This window comes from Sodiomyces alkalinus (genome assembly GCF_003711515.1).
Source record: "Sodiomyces alkalinus F11 unplaced genomic scaffold SODALscaffold_1, whole genome shotgun sequence".
Lineage (NCBI taxonomy): Eukaryota > Fungi > Ascomycota > Sordariomycetes > Glomerellales > Plectosphaerellaceae > Sodiomyces > Sodiomyces alkalinus.
In genome coordinates, this window is record NW_021167079.1 from 4,142,763 (window position 1) to 4,163,936 (window position 21,174).

General features: G+C 52.9%; 9 protein-coding genes across 9 annotated transcripts; 5 read left to right on the forward strand and 4 right to left on the reverse strand.

Moving 5' to 3' along the window:
- Positions 1-70: 70 nt before the first annotated feature.
- SODALDRAFT_342064 (seryl-tRNA synthetase) lies at positions 71-1,948 on the forward strand (the record flags this gene model as incomplete). The annotated part of the gene is made up of 6 exons (XM_028613068.1): positions 71-203; positions 287-454; positions 528-771; positions 823-869; positions 946-1,385; positions 1,454-1,948. 6 exons carry the CDS (start codon positions 71-73, stop codon positions 1,760-1,762), a joined length of 1,341 nt encoding a protein of 446 aa, XP_028470579.1. The 3' UTR covers positions 1,763-1,948.
- Positions 1,949-2,086: 138 nt separating this feature from the next.
- Positions 2,087-3,862, forward strand: SODALDRAFT_304342 (kinase-like protein; the record flags this gene model as incomplete). Its single annotated transcript, XM_028608975.1, has 2 exons — positions 2,087-2,938; positions 2,996-3,862. Exons 1-2 carry the CDS (start codon positions 2,390-2,392, stop codon positions 3,860-3,862), a joined length of 1,416 nt encoding a protein of 471 aa, XP_028470580.1. The 5' UTR covers positions 2,087-2,389.
- An 11-nt stretch (positions 3,863-3,873) lies between these two features.
- SODALDRAFT_375037 (hypothetical protein) lies at positions 3,874-5,985 on the reverse strand (the record flags this gene model as incomplete). The annotated part of the gene is made up of 6 exons (XM_028614724.1): positions 3,874-4,982; positions 5,057-5,185; positions 5,566-5,582; positions 5,710-5,761; positions 5,837-5,908; positions 5,979-5,985. 6 exons carry the CDS (start codon positions 5,983-5,985, stop codon positions 4,249-4,251), a joined length of 1,011 nt encoding a protein of 336 aa, XP_028470581.1. The 3' UTR covers positions 3,874-4,248.
- A 1,519-nt stretch (positions 5,986-7,504) lies between these two features.
- On the forward strand, positions 7,505-9,196 carry SODALDRAFT_319380 (hypothetical protein; the record flags this gene model as incomplete). Its single annotated transcript, XM_028609449.1, has 6 exons — positions 7,505-7,642; positions 7,751-7,820; positions 7,890-7,942; positions 8,038-8,589; positions 8,661-8,914; positions 8,971-9,196. The coding sequence occupies 6 exons, from the start codon at positions 7,505-7,507 to the stop codon at positions 9,194-9,196; spliced, it is 1,293 nt and encodes a 430-aa protein (XP_028470582.1).
- Positions 9,197-9,938: 742 nt separating this feature from the next.
- SODALDRAFT_326933 (DCP2-domain-containing protein) lies at positions 9,939-13,122 on the reverse strand. The gene is made up of 2 exons (XM_028610302.1): positions 12,671-13,122; positions 9,939-12,615 (listed from the first exon to the last, which is right to left on the reverse strand). The coding sequence occupies exons 1-2, from the start codon at positions 12,699-12,701 to the stop codon at positions 10,163-10,165; spliced, it is 2,484 nt and encodes an 827-aa protein (XP_028470583.1). The 5' UTR covers positions 12,702-13,122; the 3' UTR covers positions 9,939-10,162.
- A 287-nt stretch (positions 13,123-13,409) lies between these two features.
- Positions 13,410-14,821, forward strand: SODALDRAFT_326934 (hypothetical protein). The gene is made up of 3 exons (XM_028610303.1): positions 13,410-13,889; positions 13,942-14,156; positions 14,240-14,821. The coding sequence occupies exons 1-3, from the start codon at positions 13,815-13,817 to the stop codon at positions 14,805-14,807; spliced, it is 858 nt and encodes a 285-aa protein (XP_028470584.1). The 5' UTR covers positions 13,410-13,814; the 3' UTR covers positions 14,808-14,821.
- A 933-nt stretch (positions 14,822-15,754) lies between these two features.
- Positions 15,755-17,214, forward strand: SODALDRAFT_336388 (hypothetical protein; the record flags this gene model as incomplete). The annotated part of the gene is made up of 4 exons (XM_028612588.1): positions 15,755-15,784; positions 15,851-16,132; positions 16,218-16,551; positions 16,607-17,214. 4 exons carry the CDS (start codon positions 15,755-15,757, stop codon positions 17,212-17,214), a joined length of 1,254 nt encoding a protein of 417 aa, XP_028470585.1.
- Positions 17,215-17,466: 252 nt separating this feature from the next.
- SODALDRAFT_23458 (hypothetical protein) lies at positions 17,467-18,631 on the reverse strand. Its single transcript, XM_028607366.1, has 2 exons — positions 18,375-18,631; positions 17,467-18,298 (listed from the first exon to the last, which is right to left on the reverse strand). Exons 1-2 carry the CDS (start codon positions 18,444-18,446, stop codon positions 17,720-17,722), a joined length of 651 nt encoding a protein of 216 aa, XP_028470586.1. The 5' UTR covers positions 18,447-18,631; the 3' UTR covers positions 17,467-17,719.
- A 323-nt stretch (positions 18,632-18,954) lies between these two features.
- On the reverse strand, positions 18,955-20,940 carry SODALDRAFT_304352 (WD repeat-containing protein). The gene is made up of 3 exons (XM_028608976.1): positions 20,526-20,940; positions 20,227-20,461; positions 18,955-20,143 (listed from the first exon to the last, which is right to left on the reverse strand). Exons 1-3 carry the CDS (start codon positions 20,655-20,657, stop codon positions 19,356-19,358), a joined length of 1,155 nt encoding a protein of 384 aa, XP_028470587.1. The 5' UTR covers positions 20,658-20,940; the 3' UTR covers positions 18,955-19,355.
- Positions 20,941-21,174: the final 234 nt, after the last annotated feature.

Below are 21,174 nucleotides of genomic sequence, written 5' to 3' on the forward strand. Positions count from 1 at the left end.
TACATTTTCTTCCTTACCCCGCCATCCCACTTCACGTTCAACACCCACGGCAACCTCACAAAATTTCGCCATGTTGGACGTTTTAGATTTCATTACCGAGCGCGGAGGCGACCCGGAGAAGGTACGGGAGAGCCAGAGGCGGCGGAACGCACCCGTCGAACTGGTCGACGAAGTTATTACTCTGTGGCAGGAAGCGCGGGCTGGTACGTTATCCATGGATTAATTGGCGTTGCAACCATGGCAGTGCAGCATTTGCCATTTGCTAATATCCTACGACTTGTCTCAGAGCAGTACAAAGTTACCCAAATAAACGCGCAGATTGGCACCGTTCAGAAGGAGATTGGTCAGAGGAAAAAGGCTAAGGTGGACGATATTTCGGATCTCCTGCAAAAGAAGGACGATCTGCAGAAGGAAAAGAAGGCACAGGAGGACCTTGCGGCAGCCAAACAGAAGGGTAGGACATTGCCGGAAAAACTGGAATGCATTGCAACCTAAATGCTGTCTCCCAGACTAATACCAAGCTGCAGAGCTACAAGTCAAGGCCCGGCTCATTGGCAACTACGTCCATGAGTCTGTGCCCATCAGCAGCACCGAGGACGATAACAAGGTGGAGAGGACCTGGAAGCCCGAAGTTCTCGACCTCGAAAAGAAACCTGGCAAAGGATTGTCACATCACGATGTACTCCTCAAGCTCGGCGGTTACGACCCAGTTCGGGGTGTCAAGCTCGTGGGACATCGAGGCTATTGCTTGACGGGCTACGGTTTGTTCCTGTAAGTGTTTGGGCAATGTCCACTAGGTCGCGATGACTCTGACAGCCACAGCAATATGGCCTTGATCAACTATGGCATCGAGTTTCTCTTCACTAGAGGTAGATCTTGCCTGCCCAATTACGTCCTCTTTCCAAAACTGATGTAAGGCGTGTTCAACTTGCTAACACACCCCAGGTTACACGCCTAACCAGCCGCCGTTCCTTCTGAACCGCGAACAGATGGCGAAGACGGCTCAACTTTCACAATTCGACGAAGAACTTTACCGCGTGTCTGAGACCAACGACAACACGACTGACAAGTACCTGATCGCGACCAGCGAACAGCCCATCTCCTGCCTTCATTCCGACGAATGGCTGCAGCCGAAGGACCTCCCCATCAAGTACTGCGGATACAGCACCTGCTTCAGAAAGGAAGCGGGAAGTCATGGTCGGGATGCGTGGGGCATTTTCCGAGTCCATCAGTTCGAGAAGGTCGAACAATTCGTTTTTTGCAAGCCCGAAGACAGCTGGAAGTTCTTTGACGAGATGATTGGCACCTCGGAAGATTTCTACAAGTCCCTGGGGCTTCCTTACCAGATCGTCAGCATAGTCTCGGGGGCGTTGAACAATGCTGCGGTAAGCCCCTTTTTGGCCTATTTATTCTTTAAGCCTCCCTTTACTGACTGTTGCAATTCGGGTGTTAGGCCAAGAAGTACGACCTGGAGGCGTGGTTCCCCCACCAGTCCGAATACAAGGAGCTCGTCTCCTGCTCCAACTGCACCGACTACCAGACGAGGGAACTGGAGATCCGGTACGGTACTAAGAAGGCAAAGGAGGCACCTGGCAGTGGCAAGAAGGAGTACGTGCATGCGCTGAACGCCACGTTGTGCGCTACAGAGAGAACGCTCTGCTGTGTCTTGGAGAACTACCAGACAGAGGAGGGCCTGATTGTTCCGGAAGTTTTGCGGAAGTATATTCCTGGACAGCCCGAATTCCTGCCTTTCGTGCAATAATGCCATACATAAAGGCTCGGAAGGGAACTGAGGCAGGGTTGCATGCGACGCGCATATGATAGAGAGATGCGGCATGTGAATGTAGACGCACTGACTATTAGAGATGAGATGCAGTAGAACAGCAGAAGTATGTGTGACTCTGAGATGAATACCAAGACGAGAGGGTTGAACAAATGCAAATTCGTCACAAACAAGTCCCAAGTGTTGAAGGGGCGAGATCTGCGCCTTGGAGAGGTTGGGATGTTGCATTGATAAACGCATAACGGGGTATTTCGCCGAGGTACGAAATACTCCGTACCTTTCCTGGGCCCATGCTCCCTCAGAGCAAGTCCAGGTTCGCTGTCAGCTACACCCACCGTAGGATTTGAGCGACACCAGCAGACTGAGAGATCATCGATTATTTTCCTGCCTTCATCCCTCAATTTATACCACCATGGAATGCAGCAGAGTCCTCACGTTCAACCTAGGACACATCAGCATCTAGACCAAAGCTATTAGACAGGTGCGACGAGTACGGACACCGCCGCCTCGAACATACCCTGAAAGACCTTCGCCATTGTCTCTTCGTTACACTTTATGCGACACATTCGAACTACATAGCTCCGACTTTGCTCATACTCAGTCACAATGGCCAGCAAATCTAGGTGGGCCGATACCGAAGAAGACACAGCCTTAGCCGCGAAACTCAAGAAAGAAAAGGAAGAGAAGAGGCGGCTAAAGGCTGAAAAGGCCCGGAGAGGAGAGACAGAGAGACAAGCTAGGCTAGTAGGCCAGCAAGAACAGACCAATACCGCAACGGAAGACGACGGTAGACCACCGAAAAGGAGGAAGACCACCCCAGAACCTGGACAAGGAGGTGCCAGTACAGAGAAGGATGGAGATGTCAAACTCTTACGGTTTCCATCACGGCCATGGGACAAGTGTAGGAGCGTCGAGAACTACGATTGTCTGAACGATATTGCGGAGGGCACATACGGAATGGTGTCGAGGGCGAAGGAGATCGCCTCGGGGCGTGTGGTTGCGTTGAAGCGACTCAAGGCCGAACTGATGGACCGGAGTGGTTTGCCTGTGACGGGACTACGAGAAATACAGATATTGAGGGATTGCAAACACCGGAACGTCGTGAGCTTGCAAGAAGTGGTAGTAGGGGATGACACTTCAAAGATTGAAAAGTACGTGAACCTCCGACATCGACCCTGCGCTTTCAAGCCACCACATCCCCACTGACACGAGAACGCTTTCAGCATCTTTCTCGTCCTTGAATTCTTCGAGCACGACCTCAAGACCGTTCTAGAGTACATGCCCGAGCCCTTCCTCCTTTCCGAGGTCAAACTTCTCCTTTACCAACTCACGTCTGGCGTCGCCTACCTGCACGACCATTGGATTCTCCATCGCGACCTGAAGACCTCCAACCTTCTCCTCAACAATCGTGGCCGGCTCAAGATCGCCGATTTTGGCATGGCACGCTACGTGGGGGACCCAGCTCCGGAGAAGCTCACGCAGCTGGTCGTCACCCTCTGGTACCGCGCCCCGGAGCTCCTCCTCGGCACCCGGTCCTACGGACGCGCCGTCGACATGTGGAGCGTGGGTTGCATCTTCGCCGAGCTTCTCACCCGCGACCCGGTCTTCCAAGGCTCCAACGAAGTCGACCAGATCACCAAGATCTTTGAACTCTGCGGCGTCCCCACCTCCGAGACGTGGCCGACGTTCCGCAGCCTCCCCAACGCCCGGGCCCTGCGGCTGCCGCCCAAGCCGCCGCCTGCCGCCGCGGGATCCGTCATCCGCGCCCGTTTCACGCAGCTCACCAACGCGGGGTGCGCGCTGCTCTCTGACCTGCTCGCCCTGGATCCGGACCGCCGTCCTTCGGCGCACGAGATGCTGCAGCATCGGTACTTCCAGGAGGACCCCAAGCCCAAGCCGGAAAGCCTCTTCCCGACGTTCCCGAGCAAAGCTGGTCAAGAGAGGCGCAGGTTGCACGAACCACATGCGCCGATCCGGGGCGAGGAAGCCGCGGAGCTGGGCGAGGTGGATGTGAGTGGCATTTTCCAGGGGCGCGAGAAGGAGGAAAGGGGAGGCGGGTTCCAGTTACGCATGGTGTAAGACGACATCCACTGAACAAAACTTGGGGAACCAACCCTCAGAGTTAAATACGAAGACTTTCTCGGACTGGCTTGTCCGGCTCCATGCTATATCATCCATTACCCTAGGCTATAAGATACGAACAAACAGCTCGTGAGGTGGCATCTAATCCTTGTATGTGCGGATCAGACTTTTTCGAAAAACCCAAGCATGCTCTTTCTTTCCCGCCATTTCCTGCCTGTAAAGCAAAAACGCCGCATTAAATAAATATTGCTCTCCATTCAAGCCAAGTGCTTGAAAATCAAAAATTGCATCATTTTCTCTCCCCGAAAACTTGAAGACTGAGCGGATCTGCTGATAACGAAAGGAACGACCCGAGATATTAAACAGATGCAAAAACAAAGTCATCACAAAATGCCCGTCACGAACCAGGTGAAGCTGAGGACGGTGACAACGCTCATGGTCAGGGCAAAGCCCAGCGCTTTCCTGTCGATGCTGGGCACGGCAGCGCTGCAGGTAGGACAGTTCCAGTCCGCGAGCGGGGTGTACGGACGAGGCTCGTACATGTCGAACTTGAACTGGTCGAAGACGCTGAGATAGCCGGGCCTCGCGGTGGCGGTGATTTCCGAGTCGGCGTCGTAGATGATCAGGGTGTACTCCTCGGTGAGGAGCGGGGACTGGACGGCGGTGGCCTGCTCGCGGGAATCCCAGGTGTACTCGCCCTTGGTGGAGAAGGTCATGTTCTGGGTCAGGGTCCATGTGGCGGTGGCACGGGCGCAGCTGACGAGGACGTCGACGGCCGTGGGCGTCGCCCTGAGGTCTGTGTAGTTCCAGCCGAAGGTGACGTAGTCGCCGATCTTGTACAACTTCGGGCCCGGGTCAGTCGGGGCCGGAGTGAGCATGACGACGTTGCCTGCGGGGAGAGTAGGGTCGAATTCGGTGGTCGTGGTTCTGTCGTCGCTGTCGCTGCCACTGGGGCTGCCGCTGCCGGAGGGGGTGGCGCTTGGTATCCGGGCCGTGTTCAGGTCAGTTACCCGGCGACCGGTGGTAGTTGTGCCGACTGTCGACTCGGCGTCATCTTCTTCGTTTCCGGATGGCGAAGGCGATTCTTCGGCTGAGGGTTCCGGGGTCGCAGAAGGAGCTGGTGAGAGGCAAAGAGAATCAATCAGTGACCTGCAGTGCCAGAATGGCCAAATTATGGAGTGAGTTTCCTACCGGCAGACTCATCGTTGTCTTGCCTCACAACCAGTGCATCGACATCGGGAAGCCAATTTGGCCATGCGGAAGCCAGCGGGGTAAGGGCGGCAAGGCAAACGGCCAGTGTAGTGGTGGGCTTCATGACTGCTGGGCCACGAAAGAGAAAGAAACACCGGGTCAAAGGGCGAGATTATTTTGAGCCCCCGAGGCGAGGAGACCACGATTACGGCTGGAAATGTGTATGCAGCGACGTCGTTATGGTGGGGCGAGAAGTTTCTGGTAGACTTGAGAGCGAGAGATCAATGCCGAGGGCCTTCAGACAAAGAGAGGGCCAAACTGTTTCACGATACGTTCGATTGAGGACGTTGAAGCAGACGAGGCTTCCTCGCTCGAGTCTTATTAAGAGGATAATTAACGATAGTAATAAGCGAATGGGTGGTAGAAAAGCGAGCGTAGGGGGAAGCGAAAGAAGAGGGTAAACAAAAAATAAATAAAATAAAAATAAAAATAAAACGTGTGTTGTTCACATGGGGTGAGGTTCAGGCTGGGTAAAAAGAGAGGCAGAAAGGAGAGTTTTCGGGGCAGGATCCTCTAGGGGGTATTGAAAGTCGGGTAAAGTGGAGACGATAAGCCGTTTTGGTGAAGTCGAAGCCACAACGAGGATCACTCACAGTTTGTCGGGTGGCTCGAGCTCGGGCTCGGTCGGTACGGTGTACGAAGTACCTTACTCAAACCAGGAGTTCCACAAAGAAAAGACAAGAATCGGAGCTCCATGAGCTTGGCCTCGCTCGCAGCCACTCAACTTGCGTCCTTGTGGGGCTGGTGAGGGAAGAGGGTGGGGCCTCGCCAACGGGAACGCCAGATCATCGCCTAGGAGACCCTTGTTCCAGGTCAGCGGAGGGGGACAAGCACTAGCACTATTTAGGAATAGCTCATATACAGCACATCGTATTCGAATTCTGGATTCTTCGTCTTACCAGTAGAAAATATTGGAAGTTATTATTATCCACTTCGCACGAAGTATTTGCGTCCTTATAATAGTAAAGGGTACCGTGGATCTAGAAGGTTATTACACTGCCGGCTACGATACCTTAAGGGGTCTTTATATACTATATAAACGTAAATAAAAAGGTATTATTTTATTAATTATGAATAATAATTCCTAAGTAACGGTACGAAAAGCAGGCTGCCAAAAAGTGGTCGACAAATATAGCGGGCCAGCGTTAGTGTATACTTAGATACTTAGATGTGTCCACGTTGAGGCGACAGGACAGGTTTTAGTGGGAACATCGAACCATTCATTCTCCTTTAAACCTCGAGTAGCCTTGTTCGTGATGGCTACTAAGGTAGGTAGTAAGCTTATGTCTGGCGATCACTCACTGGAACCACTATATCTTACTCCCGGGTCGGAATAAACTTCGTAAAACATCCCTCCCTGTTGCCTTTTGTTCTGCCGCCAATAGAGTATACTGATTGAGAGTTGACTTAAAGGGTGTCTTGCCTATTGGAAAGAAAGCTTGGGTTCGAGATCTGAAACTTCTGGTTCAGTGGAATTCGCTGCAGGAATTTCCATTCCTGTATCTCTCCGACTTTTATTAAGGTACTTCGTAGAAGCGGCGAATATTTCCCTTGACTTTGACTTCTGTAAAGTGCTTCTTCATTCTGGAGCTACGCAACCTCTTGATTAAAGATAGTGTCCAATCTCGGGTCTCTATCAAAGGTAAGGGGTAATAGGGACAATCAACAACTCTTTAAGGTGTCCGAGGTCGTTGTCCTCCATCGTGATGTATCTGAACGCGCGACTCCGTACGTAAAGCGTGGACTCAGCAATCAGAATCACGTGCGAATTCTTCCCCTCCCCCAGATGGCAGGAGCAACGACTACTCCGTACGGGAGGGCGCTAAAAGTAAGGTACCTTATAGTTCCATGACCCCTGGGTACCTTGCTCCAGGCTTCAACAAGGTACCTTAATAAGGCCATTTGTCGTACAGCGCACATACCTCACGACGTCCATGGGCCTCTCGCCGCCATACCTGTAAGGTACTTTAGTGAGTTTGAATACATAAGGTCCCTAGGTATGTGACACCTCCGTAAGGTATTGTAGCAAAACAAGGAAGGCAAATCCGATTTTACGAATCCATACACAAATGTTTGTACATATGTACAACTTATCCTAGGCAGGTACAAGTACTTCCTAAGGTATTTGCTCATTGTGCCTCCGCCCAGCACCTCATTTGGGCCAACAGAAACCAGCCTGAACCCAACTTCGTCTATCGGGTTTTCCCCTCGACACCATATTCAAAGAAAGCCATTATGGGGAAAACACCCGCTGCGATGGCTTCCCCTGAGAGCAACTCTACGGTCACTATAGACCGCGCTTACTTTGAAACCTTGGTCCGCAGGTATGTCTATCCTTAACGGCCTCCAAGCTACAATATCTACCTGCTTCATCTGCTGGGGAAACCCATGCCATTTATGCCTTGCCTTGCCGCCCTTTTGGGCTGCAGCTCCACTCTCAGACGTCTCCATCTTTACGAAGACACGCTTCCGTCGTCCACCAAACTCCGAGCTAACCCTTTTGCGTTGCTCCGCAGGGCTCAGTTCGTGCGTGTGCCTACTCCCTACTCCTTCTAATCTAAGGGTATCGCTCTCCCTCTCCTCTGCGTGCAAGGGCTGACACGGAAAGTAAAGAACGCTGGTCCCGGTAACCAGTCTGCTAGCCGTCTCATCAGCGTCCCCCAGCTCGAGTATGAGCAGCTCAAGAAAGTCGCTCGTCAATATGGTGCGCCACGCCATCGCTGCACGTCGTGGTTATGAATGGGTCTACTAACAGCCAATGTCCCATGAGCAGCCAATCTTAAAGAGAATCTCATCAACGGCGGCGTTACTTTGGCCACCATCGATGTAAGTGTGCGCCCAGCCCATATATCTCTTTTCGATGCTACTCTTTTTGTTAAACCTAAAACCCAAGTGATGACTGACTTGCATCGGCTTGGCAGCTTCTAAGCTGCGATGATTCTACGTGGGGCCAACCGCAAGCACTCGCGGCAGCTTCCAACACCGCCGACAAGGAACATGTAGCTGTTGACAATGATACTCAACCTGCCTATCTCGACCGTGGTCAAAACTTCCAACAGGATGGCCAGTATCTTGAAGGGTCTCCTCCGACAGTCGTGGCCAAGCAACAGGGTGAGGCTCGTTACAGTCGCTACCAAAGCCACCCTCACCAGTGCTGGCCAGACCCGAACGCCGAACCTTCGCAGGATAACGGTTCTCTTGAGATGGGGACACCGGGATTCACTGGCCAGGGTGCCGGGTTTCCCCCTAGGACCCAGTACGAACGCATAGCCACGCGCACCCTACTGCTGTGCAACCTTCCCGAAGGCACCACCCACGCAGATATCACGTCCGTCGTTCGTGGCGGTCAGCTACTTGACATCTTTCTTCGAGCCCATGATCGGTCCGCCCAGGTCTCCTTCCTCAACTCGGCCGATGCCAAAGCCTTCTACGACCATGTGCGTCGTCATGACCTCTATATTCGGCACAAGAGAGTAAGTTTCCTTCTCGCTCCCGTGCCACTGCAGTGGAACCCGGAGAACTTTGGTTCTGAGCTCCTCTTCAGGTCGATATTCGCTGGAGCGAACGCCAGTACATCCTCCCTCCTCATGTCGCACATAAGATTAGTGCAGGCGCCACCCGGAATCTCGTCGTCAGGCGTTGTGATCCCAAGCATACAGAGGAGAATCTTCGTGACGATCTTGAGCACATTCACAACCTAGTTGTGATTCGTGTCACTTTTGTGGGAAGCAGCTGTTTCATCAGCACCAATTCTGTCAATAACGCCATGTTCGCTCGTACCTGCATGATGAGCCGACTGTAAGTACAAACCAATCCTCCCTTCAGTGTTAGACGGCGAATTGACCCTCTTGTAGAAAATACAAGGGATCCAAGATTGAATGGGACAGCGACGAATGTGCGCAACCCATCCCGGCAGCCCGTCCAAAACCGCGCACTCAGCCCGCCCCTGCAAAACAGGGCCTCAATCCTTTGGCCAACCGCTTCCAGTTGCTGGGGCTAGATGACGACAGCGATGACGAAGATGAAGATGGTGTGGCGCTCGGTTTTCGCACCCCCAGCTCGGTGGACATAGCCGCTTGAATACCCATCGCGTTGACCTACCCTTCCTCGGGTTCACGGTTAGGCCACTGCCCTGTGGCTTGGGTTTCTTGCCGGCTCTGTGTGTTTCCTCTTCTCTTTTCTTTTTCTGTTTTTGTTTCATTTGTTCTCGTCCTTTTTCCCCCGTCGTCTTGCAGTCATGCCGTCCACGCTGTTGCTCAGGAAGTAGGCGCGCCGGAGTTATGGATACCCTGTGTAGCTCTGTTTGTTTGTTTTCTTCCCTCCGCCCCCCCTTTTCTTTCCCCGTTATGATTATGATGATTCTCCATCTGCCGATGTCAGCACGCATCTCATGCAGGACTGGAATGAATGAATGAATGAATGACTCCTTCTGGGTCTCGCGGAATGGTCAGCAGGGCCTCCGGGGTCTCTGTGAACTTAGCATTAGTGGGACATCGCGGGCACATATTCACTTTGGGAATGCCGTGTCTCGCATAGCAACCTCTACATGAAGACTGCACTGAATGAAGACTTAGTAGATTCTCTCCATATACATACTGCCCTTTTGGTATGCTGCTGCCAGGTACCCTCAGACTAGAGCTCTAGAATAGCTGAAGCACCGAGGTAATGCGATCTAATGGCGCAAAAGAAAATAGCAGAAGTGTTTCGTTGGTGATATGGGTCATACGTGAAATTCTGAATCCTACACGTAGGACTCCGGCGCTAGAGAGATGGCACCACCGCATCAAACTGAGGACCGGGGCGTAGGCATGCTTATAAAACATCTGGGTAAAATCATAAAATCAAAATTGACTAAGCCAAGATGCTTCTCCACGAAGCGCCGTAAATATAGAGCCGCTACATCAGATTCCCCTTGTCCCACCTCAGTCATCAACACTTTACAATCCCAAGCAAAACAAAACTCCGAGCCCATCACTGCGTGATCTCTCCCGCGGTTACAAATTGAATATAATGGAGAGACCTGAACTTTGGCACTTCCTGGACGACTTACTTGACACCGCCGGTCGCTGAGGCTAGATAGCTGAGTAAGAAACTGCGGTCGGCGGGCGATATGGGCGGCTGGCTTCCGCGACTCTGTTCGGTTGCACCGCCCGGCAATGCCTGACCGACAGGTGGAGTCCCTGCAGCCGCCCCTGGCCTGGGGCTGACGCTATACGGACCGGCATCGACGGCCTTGCCCTTGCTGTTGTCAGGGGGAACGCCGGGGCTGGTCGATTGCGGCTTTCCGAAGAGAGAGAGTAGCTTTTGTCTCTGTTCACTAGATAGTGGCTGTTTAGTGAACGTAGCGGACGGAGCCGGGAATGAAGACGTCGCAGGCGGGCTTGCTAGACTGGACGGTTTGTTCTGGCCGGCCGTATTGTGCGGGGCCACGGAAGCCGGGTCTAGTGGCGGAGGACGCGAGACAGCATGTCTGCCGGCGCTTCCGGTGCGCTGAAGGATCCTGTAGGGATGTGAAATGGTCGGGTTCACCATCGCGGTGTTCTTTGACGTCTTTGGAGACACGGTGCCGCCCAAGTCGGAGGTGGCATGGGACGCAAGGGTCTGTTGCTGACGAGGCACTATGGCTGGACCTCCGTCTGCAGCAGGATAAAAGGCTTCCTTGCTAGTCGGTGGTGCGGTTGTCTGTTGCGTTGGAGTGGACTGCTGGCTAATCGGGGAAATGCTGGGTTCGGTTTTCTTAAACATCTGTAGCAACGCCGACCGATGTTGTTCCGACGTAGGGTGACCACGAGCTGGCGCGACCGTACCCTGCGAAGGGGGAACAGGAGGAAGAGGATGAGGAGGGATGACCTGCTGAAGAGCACCTTGCGGACCATAATGCTGTTGCGTTGGAGTCGCCTGGTTAACGGGGATGGATCCAGGAGAAATCGGGGCAGCGCTAGGAGAAGCTCGTAGCTGCAGAGGGTTCGGCTGCCGCGATGGATCCGATGTCTTCGAGGAACCGGACTTGAACACGTCCAGAAGCGCCATGGATTGATTCGAAAGCTGACGAGGCTGTGGTCTACCGCCGGGCATGTTGGGGTTCTGGGCGTAAGGCACGCCAGGGTGCTGGCGGCTAAGAATCTGGAACCCTTGGCTCGTGGCTTCTTTCGGCACGGGCGGTGTATTCGGGAAGTTACCACTGTTGATTAGGACATGTGGAGGAAGAGGCTGCGGGTGCCTTAAGGTTGGGTGGATTTGCGCTTGTGGAGAGATCAGAGGAATTGGTTGCCCGTGTTCATGTGAGGCTGCTGCGTTCGCTATACTGTTCTGGGGATTCCAGGACTGTTGTCGGCCGGGGAGTGCCGAAGACAACTGCTCGGGAGCTTGGTTATTTGACGAAGGAGCCCATTGTTGAGGGTGGTGTTGTTGATACTGCGCCAGTTGCCGCGGGATCCCACCCGTTGTCTGGTCCCCAAGACCATGCAGGACAGACGGTGCTAGGGCCTGAGAAGCTTTTGCAGTGCTTGCCTGAAGAAGCGCCAACAATGAAGCGCCCCTATCGCGATTGGCCTGCGAATGACTCGACATTTGGAGACTTTGCGTGGCCGGCTGCACCTTAAGAAGACGTTGCAATTCTTTTGTGGCACCTTCAAGAGTGTCCAGGGCTGGAGTTCGCTGCGGCGTTTTCGAAGGCGGCTGTGCCTGAGTCCAAACGTCATCCTCGGTGACGGGCTCTTCGTACAGATTTTGCGGTTGAAACTGAACTCCCTGGTTCGCTTTGGCCTCGTCTTTCTTCTGCTGCATGACCCATTTCTTCAAGGGCACCAGGAAAGGGGCAACCATGTAGAATTTGTTGGCGTTACTTGCGGCAACCGCGTCATTCTGACTATTATTGTTGCCCCTCTTCCGAAAGGCAGGAAGTTCTGAAAGCTTATACCACTGGATCTTGCTGATCTCCTTCCGCGTGCGGGGCTCGAAATGGGTGTCCATGGGAACGTTGCGGAAAACATAGAGTCTCATCTGCTGCTCTCGCATCGTGATCTCGATGTACTTGACGTTTCTATCCACCGGGACCAAGCCAGCAGCTTTGAGGTCGTAGCCCGTCTCCTCATAAACCTCTCGGATCGCGCATTCCAAGTCGTCTTCATCCTTGTTGATCTTGCCTCGAGGGAAGCTCCAGTTGGCGCCCTTCTTCCATCCTTTGACGAGAACAGTTGAGTCCATTTCCTCGTTAAGAAGAATGGCACCTCTGACAGGTACTCTCGTCTTATACTGGAGAAACTCTTCAAACGCCTTTGTGTGATTCTCGACGGAGAACGGTGCAAGCAGAGGGCAGTGTTGAAAGATTCGGAGACTAAAGCTTCGAAGCGTCATGGACGGTAAAGATGGATCGAGCGGGCGAATAAAATCTTCGTAGAACCATTGTGCCTCTTCAACCTGGAAGCAGATACGCGCAACGGACGATAGATCTTCTTCGGGGAGGTTAATGATGAAGCGAACGCATAGGTCGTCCAGCCCTAGAAAGGTTTCAGCAAGGTCGCCTCAGTAATAAAGCGAGCGGATGCAACACACAGTCCTCCAACTGCATCTTGTCGCCAGCCATTTTGACCTCTTGTCAAGGTCATGTCATGCCCCGTTAGTATTGATACAGACGCGAAGACGGCCTCGGCTTCAGGAATTCGGATTGACTGTTGTTGAAGTAATTGAGAGGCAGCGTCGCATGATCTCTACGATCAGAAGATATCCAGAATGGATTGGTTGAAAGATGCTTGGTGCGTTTGGAGTGACAAGGCGCAAAGCACCAGCCCGACGAAGTCTTCAGAACAAAGTAGGGTGGGTGGGTTTACGTTGTTTCCCGTGGATGAATGAAAAGAAAGATGGTCGGGGACCAAATGTTCAGGACGGTAGTTTTGGTTGAGAGTAATGAGTCGAAGAGAAAGATGATATCGCAGTCAAGAGCTGGAAAGACAAGGAAGCTGCCCGAGTCGCGAAGTCGGATCGTTGAAATCTGAAGCCTTCCGAATGGGTTCCTGGGCGCAAAAAGGGACAGCTAAGGTATTCGGAATTACTTAAGCCTCTGTGGCGTAACAGCTGGGGAGTCAGCAGAGTACCATGTACAGTGCATATTGCCTTAATCATTGCCCGTTTCTTTTTGACCGCCATGGATAGTCACACTGTCCCCGGTGGGCTCCCTCTCTGAAGTGTGGCTGACACCTGCAGTGGCTATGCCCGCCCGTCATTGTTTGGGCGCTGAGCAGCGACGTAATAAGCTGCACCGCCCAAGGCCAGGGATCAGTAGCACCCTCCCCTGTTACATCATCGTCATAATGAACTTCAAACAGGTCAACCGGACATCCTAGGCCTTGTATTGAGGGAGAGATTAAGAACTCTACAAATACCTACAAATAGGCGCCATCCTCTATATCTTGTCGAAGTTCTCCTTTGCTTTTGCTTTTGGACCTTTCCTCCTAAACTGCCAAGACCAGCGCCTTCTTTATCCCAAAATAATCCCTGGGTCCAGGCGCCTAGTGAAACAAAACGATTTAGGCGCCGTGACAGACGAGCCAGCCAACGTCCAGAGCAAATCTCACAAACACCCTCGTTCCTCCATCATCATAAATACTTCCTGATACCCCTTGTCGTCCTTCTATACTATTTTCTCGCTATCTCTACCTCTGACTGACCCTGGGTCATTACCGTCACCCTAACCACGACCATGGCGAGCCTCGTTGGAAAGCTTATCACTAAGAGAATCTTGAAAGAGAAAGTTGGCAACAACTTCGGGAAAGAGGTCCGTCACAGCTACGTCGGTTTGCGACGGATTTATCATTGACATCATGCAGGACCCCTACTTTGAGACCGTCCCAGCGACTAGACTCGACGGCACACCTACTGGCAAAGTCAAGAAGCGCAAGAAGGCCTTGCCTCCTGGCGTATCGGATCACGATGGCAAAGTCTTAACCAAAGTCAAGAGACGTGCGTGGCGACTCGACATGTCCCTCTTCTCAATATGCGGAATTCGATTTGGATGGGGAAGCGCCATAGCATTCATTCCTGCGTAAGAGTTCACCCGAAGGAGTCCCAACTACGGTGGCACGGTCTTACCCCGGGAGCTCTCACTAATCTGTTTGTTTTACCTAGTATTGGCGATGCCCTCGACGCTCTTTTCGCACTGATGGTGTTCCGGACCTGCTGCCAAATCGAAGACGGACTACCGACATCCATCAAGATGAAGATGATGATCAACATCATCTTCGATTTCGTTCTCGGTCTCGTTCCTTTTGTGGGAGATATCGCCGACGCCGCTTTTCGATGCAACACGAAGAACGCAGTGCTCCTCGAGGAGCACCTCCGGGAGAAGGGCAGGAAGAACCTGGAAAAAAGAGGCCTGCCGGTCCCTTCCGTGGACCCAAGCGACAGCGAAGCGTTTGATAGGATGGCGAGACAGGAAGGGCAAGGTTCAGATGATGGCAGCATTGTTGATAGGCAACCCCAGAGCCAGACCATGGGGACGAGCCATGGAAACGGACGTCATAACGGACAGAGCAAAGGTCGCACGTTCAACCAGGACAGGCCGACGAACGCCCCTACAGTTCCCCCGAAGGCCGCAACCCGCGACAATACGCGATCCAGTTGGTTCGGATTCGGTGGTCGTCAGAGAAGGAACGATGTTGAAATGGGGGCGCCGGCCGTGGAGCCGAGACGTTAGGGATTACAGGTAGGCACGGGGTTTAGACCTGGCGGGATTTTGGAGTTGGGGAATTTAAATACTCTGTATCGACCTGCATTACTATTATACCTACGCATTATTACTCCGTAATCATTGTACGAATACACAAACCAACCCCGTGTATGGATATTGGACAGGGGACATAACTACTTGAGGTACTTTACCTTAGGCATGGATGGATCCACGTAACTTGGAAGTCACTGTATCAATTATGTGCTCTGACGCGTGTTGAGGCAGGACCTCGGAGAAAACAGGCGTGGTCCCGTAAGTACGAAAGAAAGTACGTAACGGCGTGGTCAGCTTTAATCATCAGTCTTCCATGTGTTTTAACAAATCCTTACCAAGTCCTTTCCAATAGCCCAAGTCCATACAGACAGAGGATTGCATGGTCTGACTTGGTATTGTCAGATTGTCTTCCAAAGGGGTCCCTTGACTTCCTGTCGCATACCCCGGTATTTGTGCTGCGATAATACGAAGTACAGTAATAAGCTACGGTGCTTGGCGCGAGCTTCATCATACCGCGTTAAGTGGTGGGTCTGTAGCCGCACTCTGCACGGAGTAATAAGTGCACGGTACTTCTGGTGGACAGCACTTTACACGTCCCAACCTCGTGTCGCCTGTTGTCTCACTACTATGACGCGACACTGTGAGGACACGGTGCAAGGAGGTGGCTGGTGTGCACCATCCTAAAAAAACACGAAAACGCATTTGGAACGCGTCTCCACCAACACGTGATGGCGTACCCAGACTTGTACAAAAGGCGCGATGTCCTAAGCCTCTGTGCAATTGCACTTCGCGTCTCCCACCCTTCAACCAACATCACAGGACATACCATTATCCCCCAACTAATGCCACCATTCGCCGTGCTTTTGCCCCAAGACATCAATTGATTTGCTTCCTCCATTTCATTCACACAATTTACCACGATGTCTGTCGAGATCACTCCCTCCAAACAAGTAAGTAGCGATGCCCTAGCAACCGCGTCACAATGCTTGCCAGCAGCTAACATCTGATGTGTGCAGGCCGCCTCTGCCATCGAGTCGTTCAACATGGAGTCTCCGATCAAGAAGCTCGACTTCAACCCCGCCAATAAGGAAAATCAGCTCGTCGAAGATGACACCGCTGCCCTCGCCAAGACCATGGATGAACAACAGCAGATTAAGCCAGCGGCAGAAGAGGCCAAGGAGACAGAGAACACGGCCAAGCCGGCCGTGGCACCCGTTGTAAAGGAAGACGAGGTCGACGAACCTCTTCTTCGGGAGAACCCTGGGCGTTTCGTGCTCTTCCCCATCAAGTACCATGAGGTAAGTCACGCGTCCCAACGCGTCAGGCGCGTCGATAGGAGGATATTACCCAAACGGACGAGCATTATTAACACATCCCATCTAGATCTGGCAAATGTACAAGAAGGCCGAGGCTTCTTTCTGGACTGCCGAAGAGATCGACCTGTCTAAGGATCTTCATGACTGGAACAACCGGATCAATGATGATGAGAAGTACTTCATCTCGCACATTCTGGCCTTCTTCGCCGCCTCCGACGGCATCGTGAACGAGAACCTCGTCGAGCGTTTCAGCGCTGAGGTCCAAGTTCCTGAGGCCCGCTGCTTCTACGGCTTTCAGATCATGATGGAGAACATTCACTCTGAGACCTACTCTCTCCTTATCGACACTTACATCAAGGAGCCGGCTCAGAGGCACTACCTCTTCAACGCCATCGACACCAGTATGTTTTACATGTCGTTCCTGATCCATCTAGCACTTTCGCTGACCTAATGTAGTCCCTGCTATCCGCAAGAAGGCCGACTGGGCCCTCCATTGGATTTGTGACCAGAAGTCGACCTTCGCTCAGCGTCTGGTGGCTTTCGCTGCCGTCGAGGGCATTTTCTTCAGTGGTGCCTTCGCCTCTATTTTTTGGCTGAAGAAGCGTGGCCTGATGCCCGGCCTGACCTTCTCCAACGAGCTGATTTCTCGTGACGAGGGTCTCCACACGGACTTTGCCTGCCTCCTCTTCTCGCACCTCAACAACCGCCCCAGCAAGCAGGTGATCCAGGACATCATCACCGATGCCGTGACCATCGAGCAGGAGTTCCTCACTGAGGCTTTGCCTTGCGGCCTGCTCGGCATGAACTCGGACCTGATGAAGCAGTACATTGAGTTCGTCGCCGATCGCCTGCTCGTCGCCCTAGGCAATGAGAAGGTTTACAAGTCCGCCAACCCCTTTGACTTTATGGAGAACATCTCCCTCGGCGGCAAGACGAACTTCTTTGAGAAGCGCGTCGCCGACTACCAGAAGGCTGGTGTCATGCACAGCGCCAAGAGGCCCCAGGAAGAGACAAGTTCGGGCGAGGGCGACAAGGGAGATTTCGCCTTCGACGAGGACTTTTAAGTTCTTCGAGCTAGAATCCTCTTCTTTCCCTTGATATCCGATACCCTTGTACTATTTCGCGTCGTTCCGGTACATATCAGGCAGGCATGGGCTCAGATGCCCTCCATTGTATGTGCATAGAGCGACGGCGGTCATTTCCCCATTGGTCATTTCTACTTTCCCTGCAGGCCTAGGGTAGAACAATCGTTTCCTTTGTCGATAGGTATGGGGCGGCGTTCTGGAGTTTTTTTCTACGCGGCCTTGGCAGCCGACGGTTCATTGGATGGATGGCTGGTGGCAAAAGGTATGGGAGGACATTATGAGGCACTGAAGGATTATGTCGTTCGTATAGCAAAGCATTCCAGGTAATTGAGTCAATGAGAAATTTGGACGTGACGCCAGCTATCTCAATGTGTTTTTCAGATGCAACGCCTTGGACATCTCAGGTGCTCGCAAGTAGGCAAACCCACGGACAATACAGGGTGTACCATATGTCCATCCCAACTCATACCCTGATGCTCTTGTTTTATTTCTTTCCCTTCTTTTTCTTCTTCCCTCCACCGCCGCCTCCACTTCCTTGCGCACTCTGCTGTTGTTGTGGTTGTTGTTGTGACCGCGAAGATGCCTGCTGTGGCTGGGCTGTCGGCTTGGCCTCCACGGCCGACGTCTGCTCCTCTCCCTTGGTGCCCGCCGGGGTCGTCGCTGCAGCGGCGGCGGTGGCAGGCGCGTCGGTCATCTCCTCCTCGCGAACCTCCGGCAAGCCCGCCATAACACTGCTGAGCCGGCCTACTGCCAGGATAAGGCGCGAGATCTCGGCGGCCTTGTGGGTGCGGTATCTCAGCGTGACTCCGAGTGTGGGGTCGAAGGTTTTGAGGACTAGGCGGCCGCGTGGCGCTTTCGCGGCCGGGGCTTCGGTCATGGGGGTGTCTGCGTCTGCGCTGGCCGAGGAGTCGGCGCCCGATGTTGCTGCTGGCTTCGCTGGTCTGGATTTCGGCGGCTTGACGTAGTAGGTTGTGGTGACTCGAGTCTGTGCTGCCGGGTTAGCTCTGGAGGGCGGGGTCACAATCTGGGGAACGTGGGATAGCAAGGGTCCCCGCGGATCATCCTTGGGTAAATGTGGGAAAGATGTGAGTTGGGAATCCCTAGGAAAGATGCGAAGTAGCGACATAGGATCTCCATACCGTGGAAGGGCTAGATTTGATAAGAAGGGCGGATTGCTCCAGCCATTCCTGGCTGGTTTTGTACGTCGGCATGTTGTGATGGAAGAAGCACCGAGCAAAACAAAAAAAGAACGACTAAATTTTGGTCTCTGCAGAAAGCACGCGGTTTAGTTCCGGAACCTTGGCTCACATGGACTCGAGAGTATTGAAGCTTGGTAACACGACTGCTTGCTTAATTGGGAATTTGCAGTCATTTGCGATATTGTGCTTGACATGCGGGTGGGTGAGTGCGAGCGCGAGAACTACCTCGAAGATCATGTCACGTGTTCCTAGAGGCTAAGTACAAGTACCTAAGACCTTGTCCCCAACACAGCTAGAGGGAGTTGCTTTCTGGTTCCTACTACTAATAAAGTGGCCCTGACGGACTCAACAAGCACTTTACATAATCATTTCCGTGTAAAGTGCTTCGGTCCTTTTGGCCCGTGCACTGACTGCACGAACCACATACGACGTCACGCTGAGCTAACATGCTTCGTGCATAACATCCCCTTAATAACGGCGACATACGATTTCAATAATCCATAGCTCATAATCGTCGACAACTATCGGCAACTCCTAGTTAGGCCCCGTACGGAGAGTACCGAAACTGTACGGATAGCAATTTGAGTTCGTAAGGCTGCCGAAGCGCATTAGGATTCCTACTGGAAAATGTTTAACTGCCTCGAGCCGGTTTCAGGCTCTGTCACAAGCCCCCATGTCGGCCCCAAAGCGGCTATACTACTGTTCCTTCGCACACGGACTCTTACAATCACAAGACCAGTCCCTCGCCGAGCGCAGCTTTGGACCTTTGTCGCCCCCGGGGACGGGGTTCCTTTTTTTCTTCATTCCTGAACGAACTCATCTTGGGGTATCTCACTCTCACTCCGTACATGACCGGTATCGAATTCAGGGCCATCTCAAAGCATGTCATCAAAACTAGCCGTCTCCCTAGCCCCTGCATTCTTACGCATGGGGGTCTGGGACCCAGAAGAGAACCTCCTGGTCGGCCGTGGCGAAGAAATTGTACCTTGGATTGAACGCAAGCACGGCCGCTTGTCTCTTATCTTCCAGCACCCATGAGGGGTCCAGGGCCTTGTTTTCGGCAGGCTGGCTCAGAGTATCCCAGACCAGTACATCCTTCTTCGACCCGCTCAGGACATAGCGCCCATCCACGGAGAAACTGCAGTCGCCGCTGGTCTCGGCAGGGCTCGGGTCGGTCCGCGGGGCGCCATTCCCCGTTGGGTCCTCACCGGCCGCGAGCCGATGTACCCCGCCTTCGGGCTTGCGCAAGTAGGCCTTGAGGTTACCATCGAACGCATCCAGAAGGAAGTGCCCGTTACCACGCGTCCCTAAGAGGATGTGTTTGCCGTCGTTGGAGAACTCCAGCTTGGTCCAGCCCTTCATAACAAACTGGGGATCAACATCCCGGGCAACCTCGACCAAATCGAATATCGCAAAGGGGGCTTTGTCGTAGTTTCGGCAATCGTAGAGTAAGACGGTCCCCCCACTTGGCGACGCGACGGCGAATATCTGACCAGATGGGTCGTAGGCTGCTAGTGCGGGGTTGTTGAGGAAGAGTTGTCCACACCACTGCTTTGTTGAGATGTTCCAGAGGCGGACGGTATTATCTTGACTGCACGAGATGAAGTTGTCGGCACCGGGATGCACTGCAAGGCAGGTGACACTGCGCTCATGTCCTTCGAAGTAGCGAATAAACGAGTTATCATGCGTCGCGAGATATCGAATGTGGTCTACAAAACGTTTTGAATGTCAGTCTTGGCTCAACTTCCCAGGTGGGGCACCGCCAAAAGACGGCGGTTGGGGTGTCGCCGACCATTCTGCTTCGTACTCGCGTAGATAATACTCGAGCTGGTGTGTGTGAATTTAGCGAGCTTTACGCCGTACTTCTTACTCAGTAGGCTTTTCGAGTGTTTCCCCTCCTTGACATTATAAATCTGAATCGTTTCATCGCTCTCGGACGTCATGAGGAGCTCTCCCGGATCATCGAAGTCGAGGGATAATACTCGTGGTTGAGGACGGCCATCTTTGATATCTTCCCTATGGAACAGCTAAGTCATACAGCACAGGTTAGCAGCTACCGGGAGTAAACAGGAAGTCCATTATATTAGATACCTTGGTTGGGCGGAAGTTCGCTATGACGTCGCTCAGCCGCGAAGTTGTGTTCCCCGTATTTCTTGTAAGATTTAGCGATGCTCCCTGGAGGGCAGCCGGGCCGTGATCGAGGTCCATTGGTGTTGACGCCATAGTGGCAGTTCTTTAGCCCCAGCTGCTGGGCTGGGGGCGTTGCAATGTTTCTCTGTCAAGTCCTTCCTAGCGGTCGTTCCGAGAAGGCGGGTGGTACTACGTGGGAGGGCAAGGCTGGCTCCTCAGGACCCGTGGGGAGCAGAGGAATCAAGGTATATAACTACAAAGCAACAAGATAGATGTTCGTGCTCGATATAGAAGCGGTACTATAATTATTTCGCTGGGTCTGTGGCTGGATGAGAGTCGAGGATATTGAGAAGATTGGAGATAACTGACCCGTTGAAAAAGACACCGCGGGGCAAAAGTCGAAGCTGTCGAAGCAGCTTCGGTCTGCAGTTCAGGTACAAGAGAAAATTAGCCAATCATAATTTTTCCTTAGCTCACCGCCCTTACCCTCAGGGCTGGTCTGGGGTAAAAGCTCTCATGTCGAATGGCAGGTCTTCAATGGGAAGTGCACGGGCCAGTAGAAGTCCCAGCAAAATGTACATACCTATGTACCAGTCGGTGGACCCTTGGT

Bases quoted from the DNA above. Each gene is read 5' to 3' on its own strand.
- SODALDRAFT_23458 (XM_028607366.1), bottom strand. From the start codon at position 18,446: ATGCCGACGTACAAAACCAGCCAGGAATGGCTGGAGCAATCCGCCCTT. The intron at 18,299-18,374 runs GTATGGAGATCC...CATTTACCCAAG, and splicing joins TCAAATCTAGCCCTTCCACG to GATGATCCGCGGGGACCCTT.
- SODALDRAFT_326934 (XM_028610303.1), top strand. From the start codon at position 13,815: ATGGCGAGCCTCGTTGGAAAGCTTATCACTAAGAGAATCTTGAAAGAG. The intron at 13,890-13,941 runs GTCCGTCACAGC...GACATCATGCAG, and splicing joins GCAACAACTTCGGGAAAGAG to GACCCCTACTTTGAGACCGT. The intron at 14,157-14,239 runs GTAAGAGTTCAC...TGTTTTACCTAG, and splicing joins GCCATAGCATTCATTCCTGC to TATTGGCGATGCCCTCGACG.
- SODALDRAFT_326933 (XM_028610302.1), bottom strand. From the start codon at position 12,701: ATGGCTGGCGACAAGATGCAGTTGGAGGACT. The intron at 12,616-12,670 runs GTGTGTTGCATC...AAACCTTTCTAG, and splicing joins CAAGATGCAGTTGGAGGACT to GGCTGGACGACCTATGCGTT.
- SODALDRAFT_304352 (XM_028608976.1), bottom strand. From the start codon at position 20,657: ATGGCGTCAACACCAATGGACCTCGATCACGGCCCGGCTGCCCTCCAG. The intron at 20,462-20,525 runs GTATCTAATATA...TGTATGACTTAG, and splicing joins CGAACTTCCGCCCAACCAAG to CTGTTCCATAGGGAAGATAT. The intron at 20,144-20,226 runs GTCGGCGACACC...AACGTTTTGTAG, and splicing joins CGCGAGTACGAAGCAGAATG to ACCACATTCGATATCTCGCG.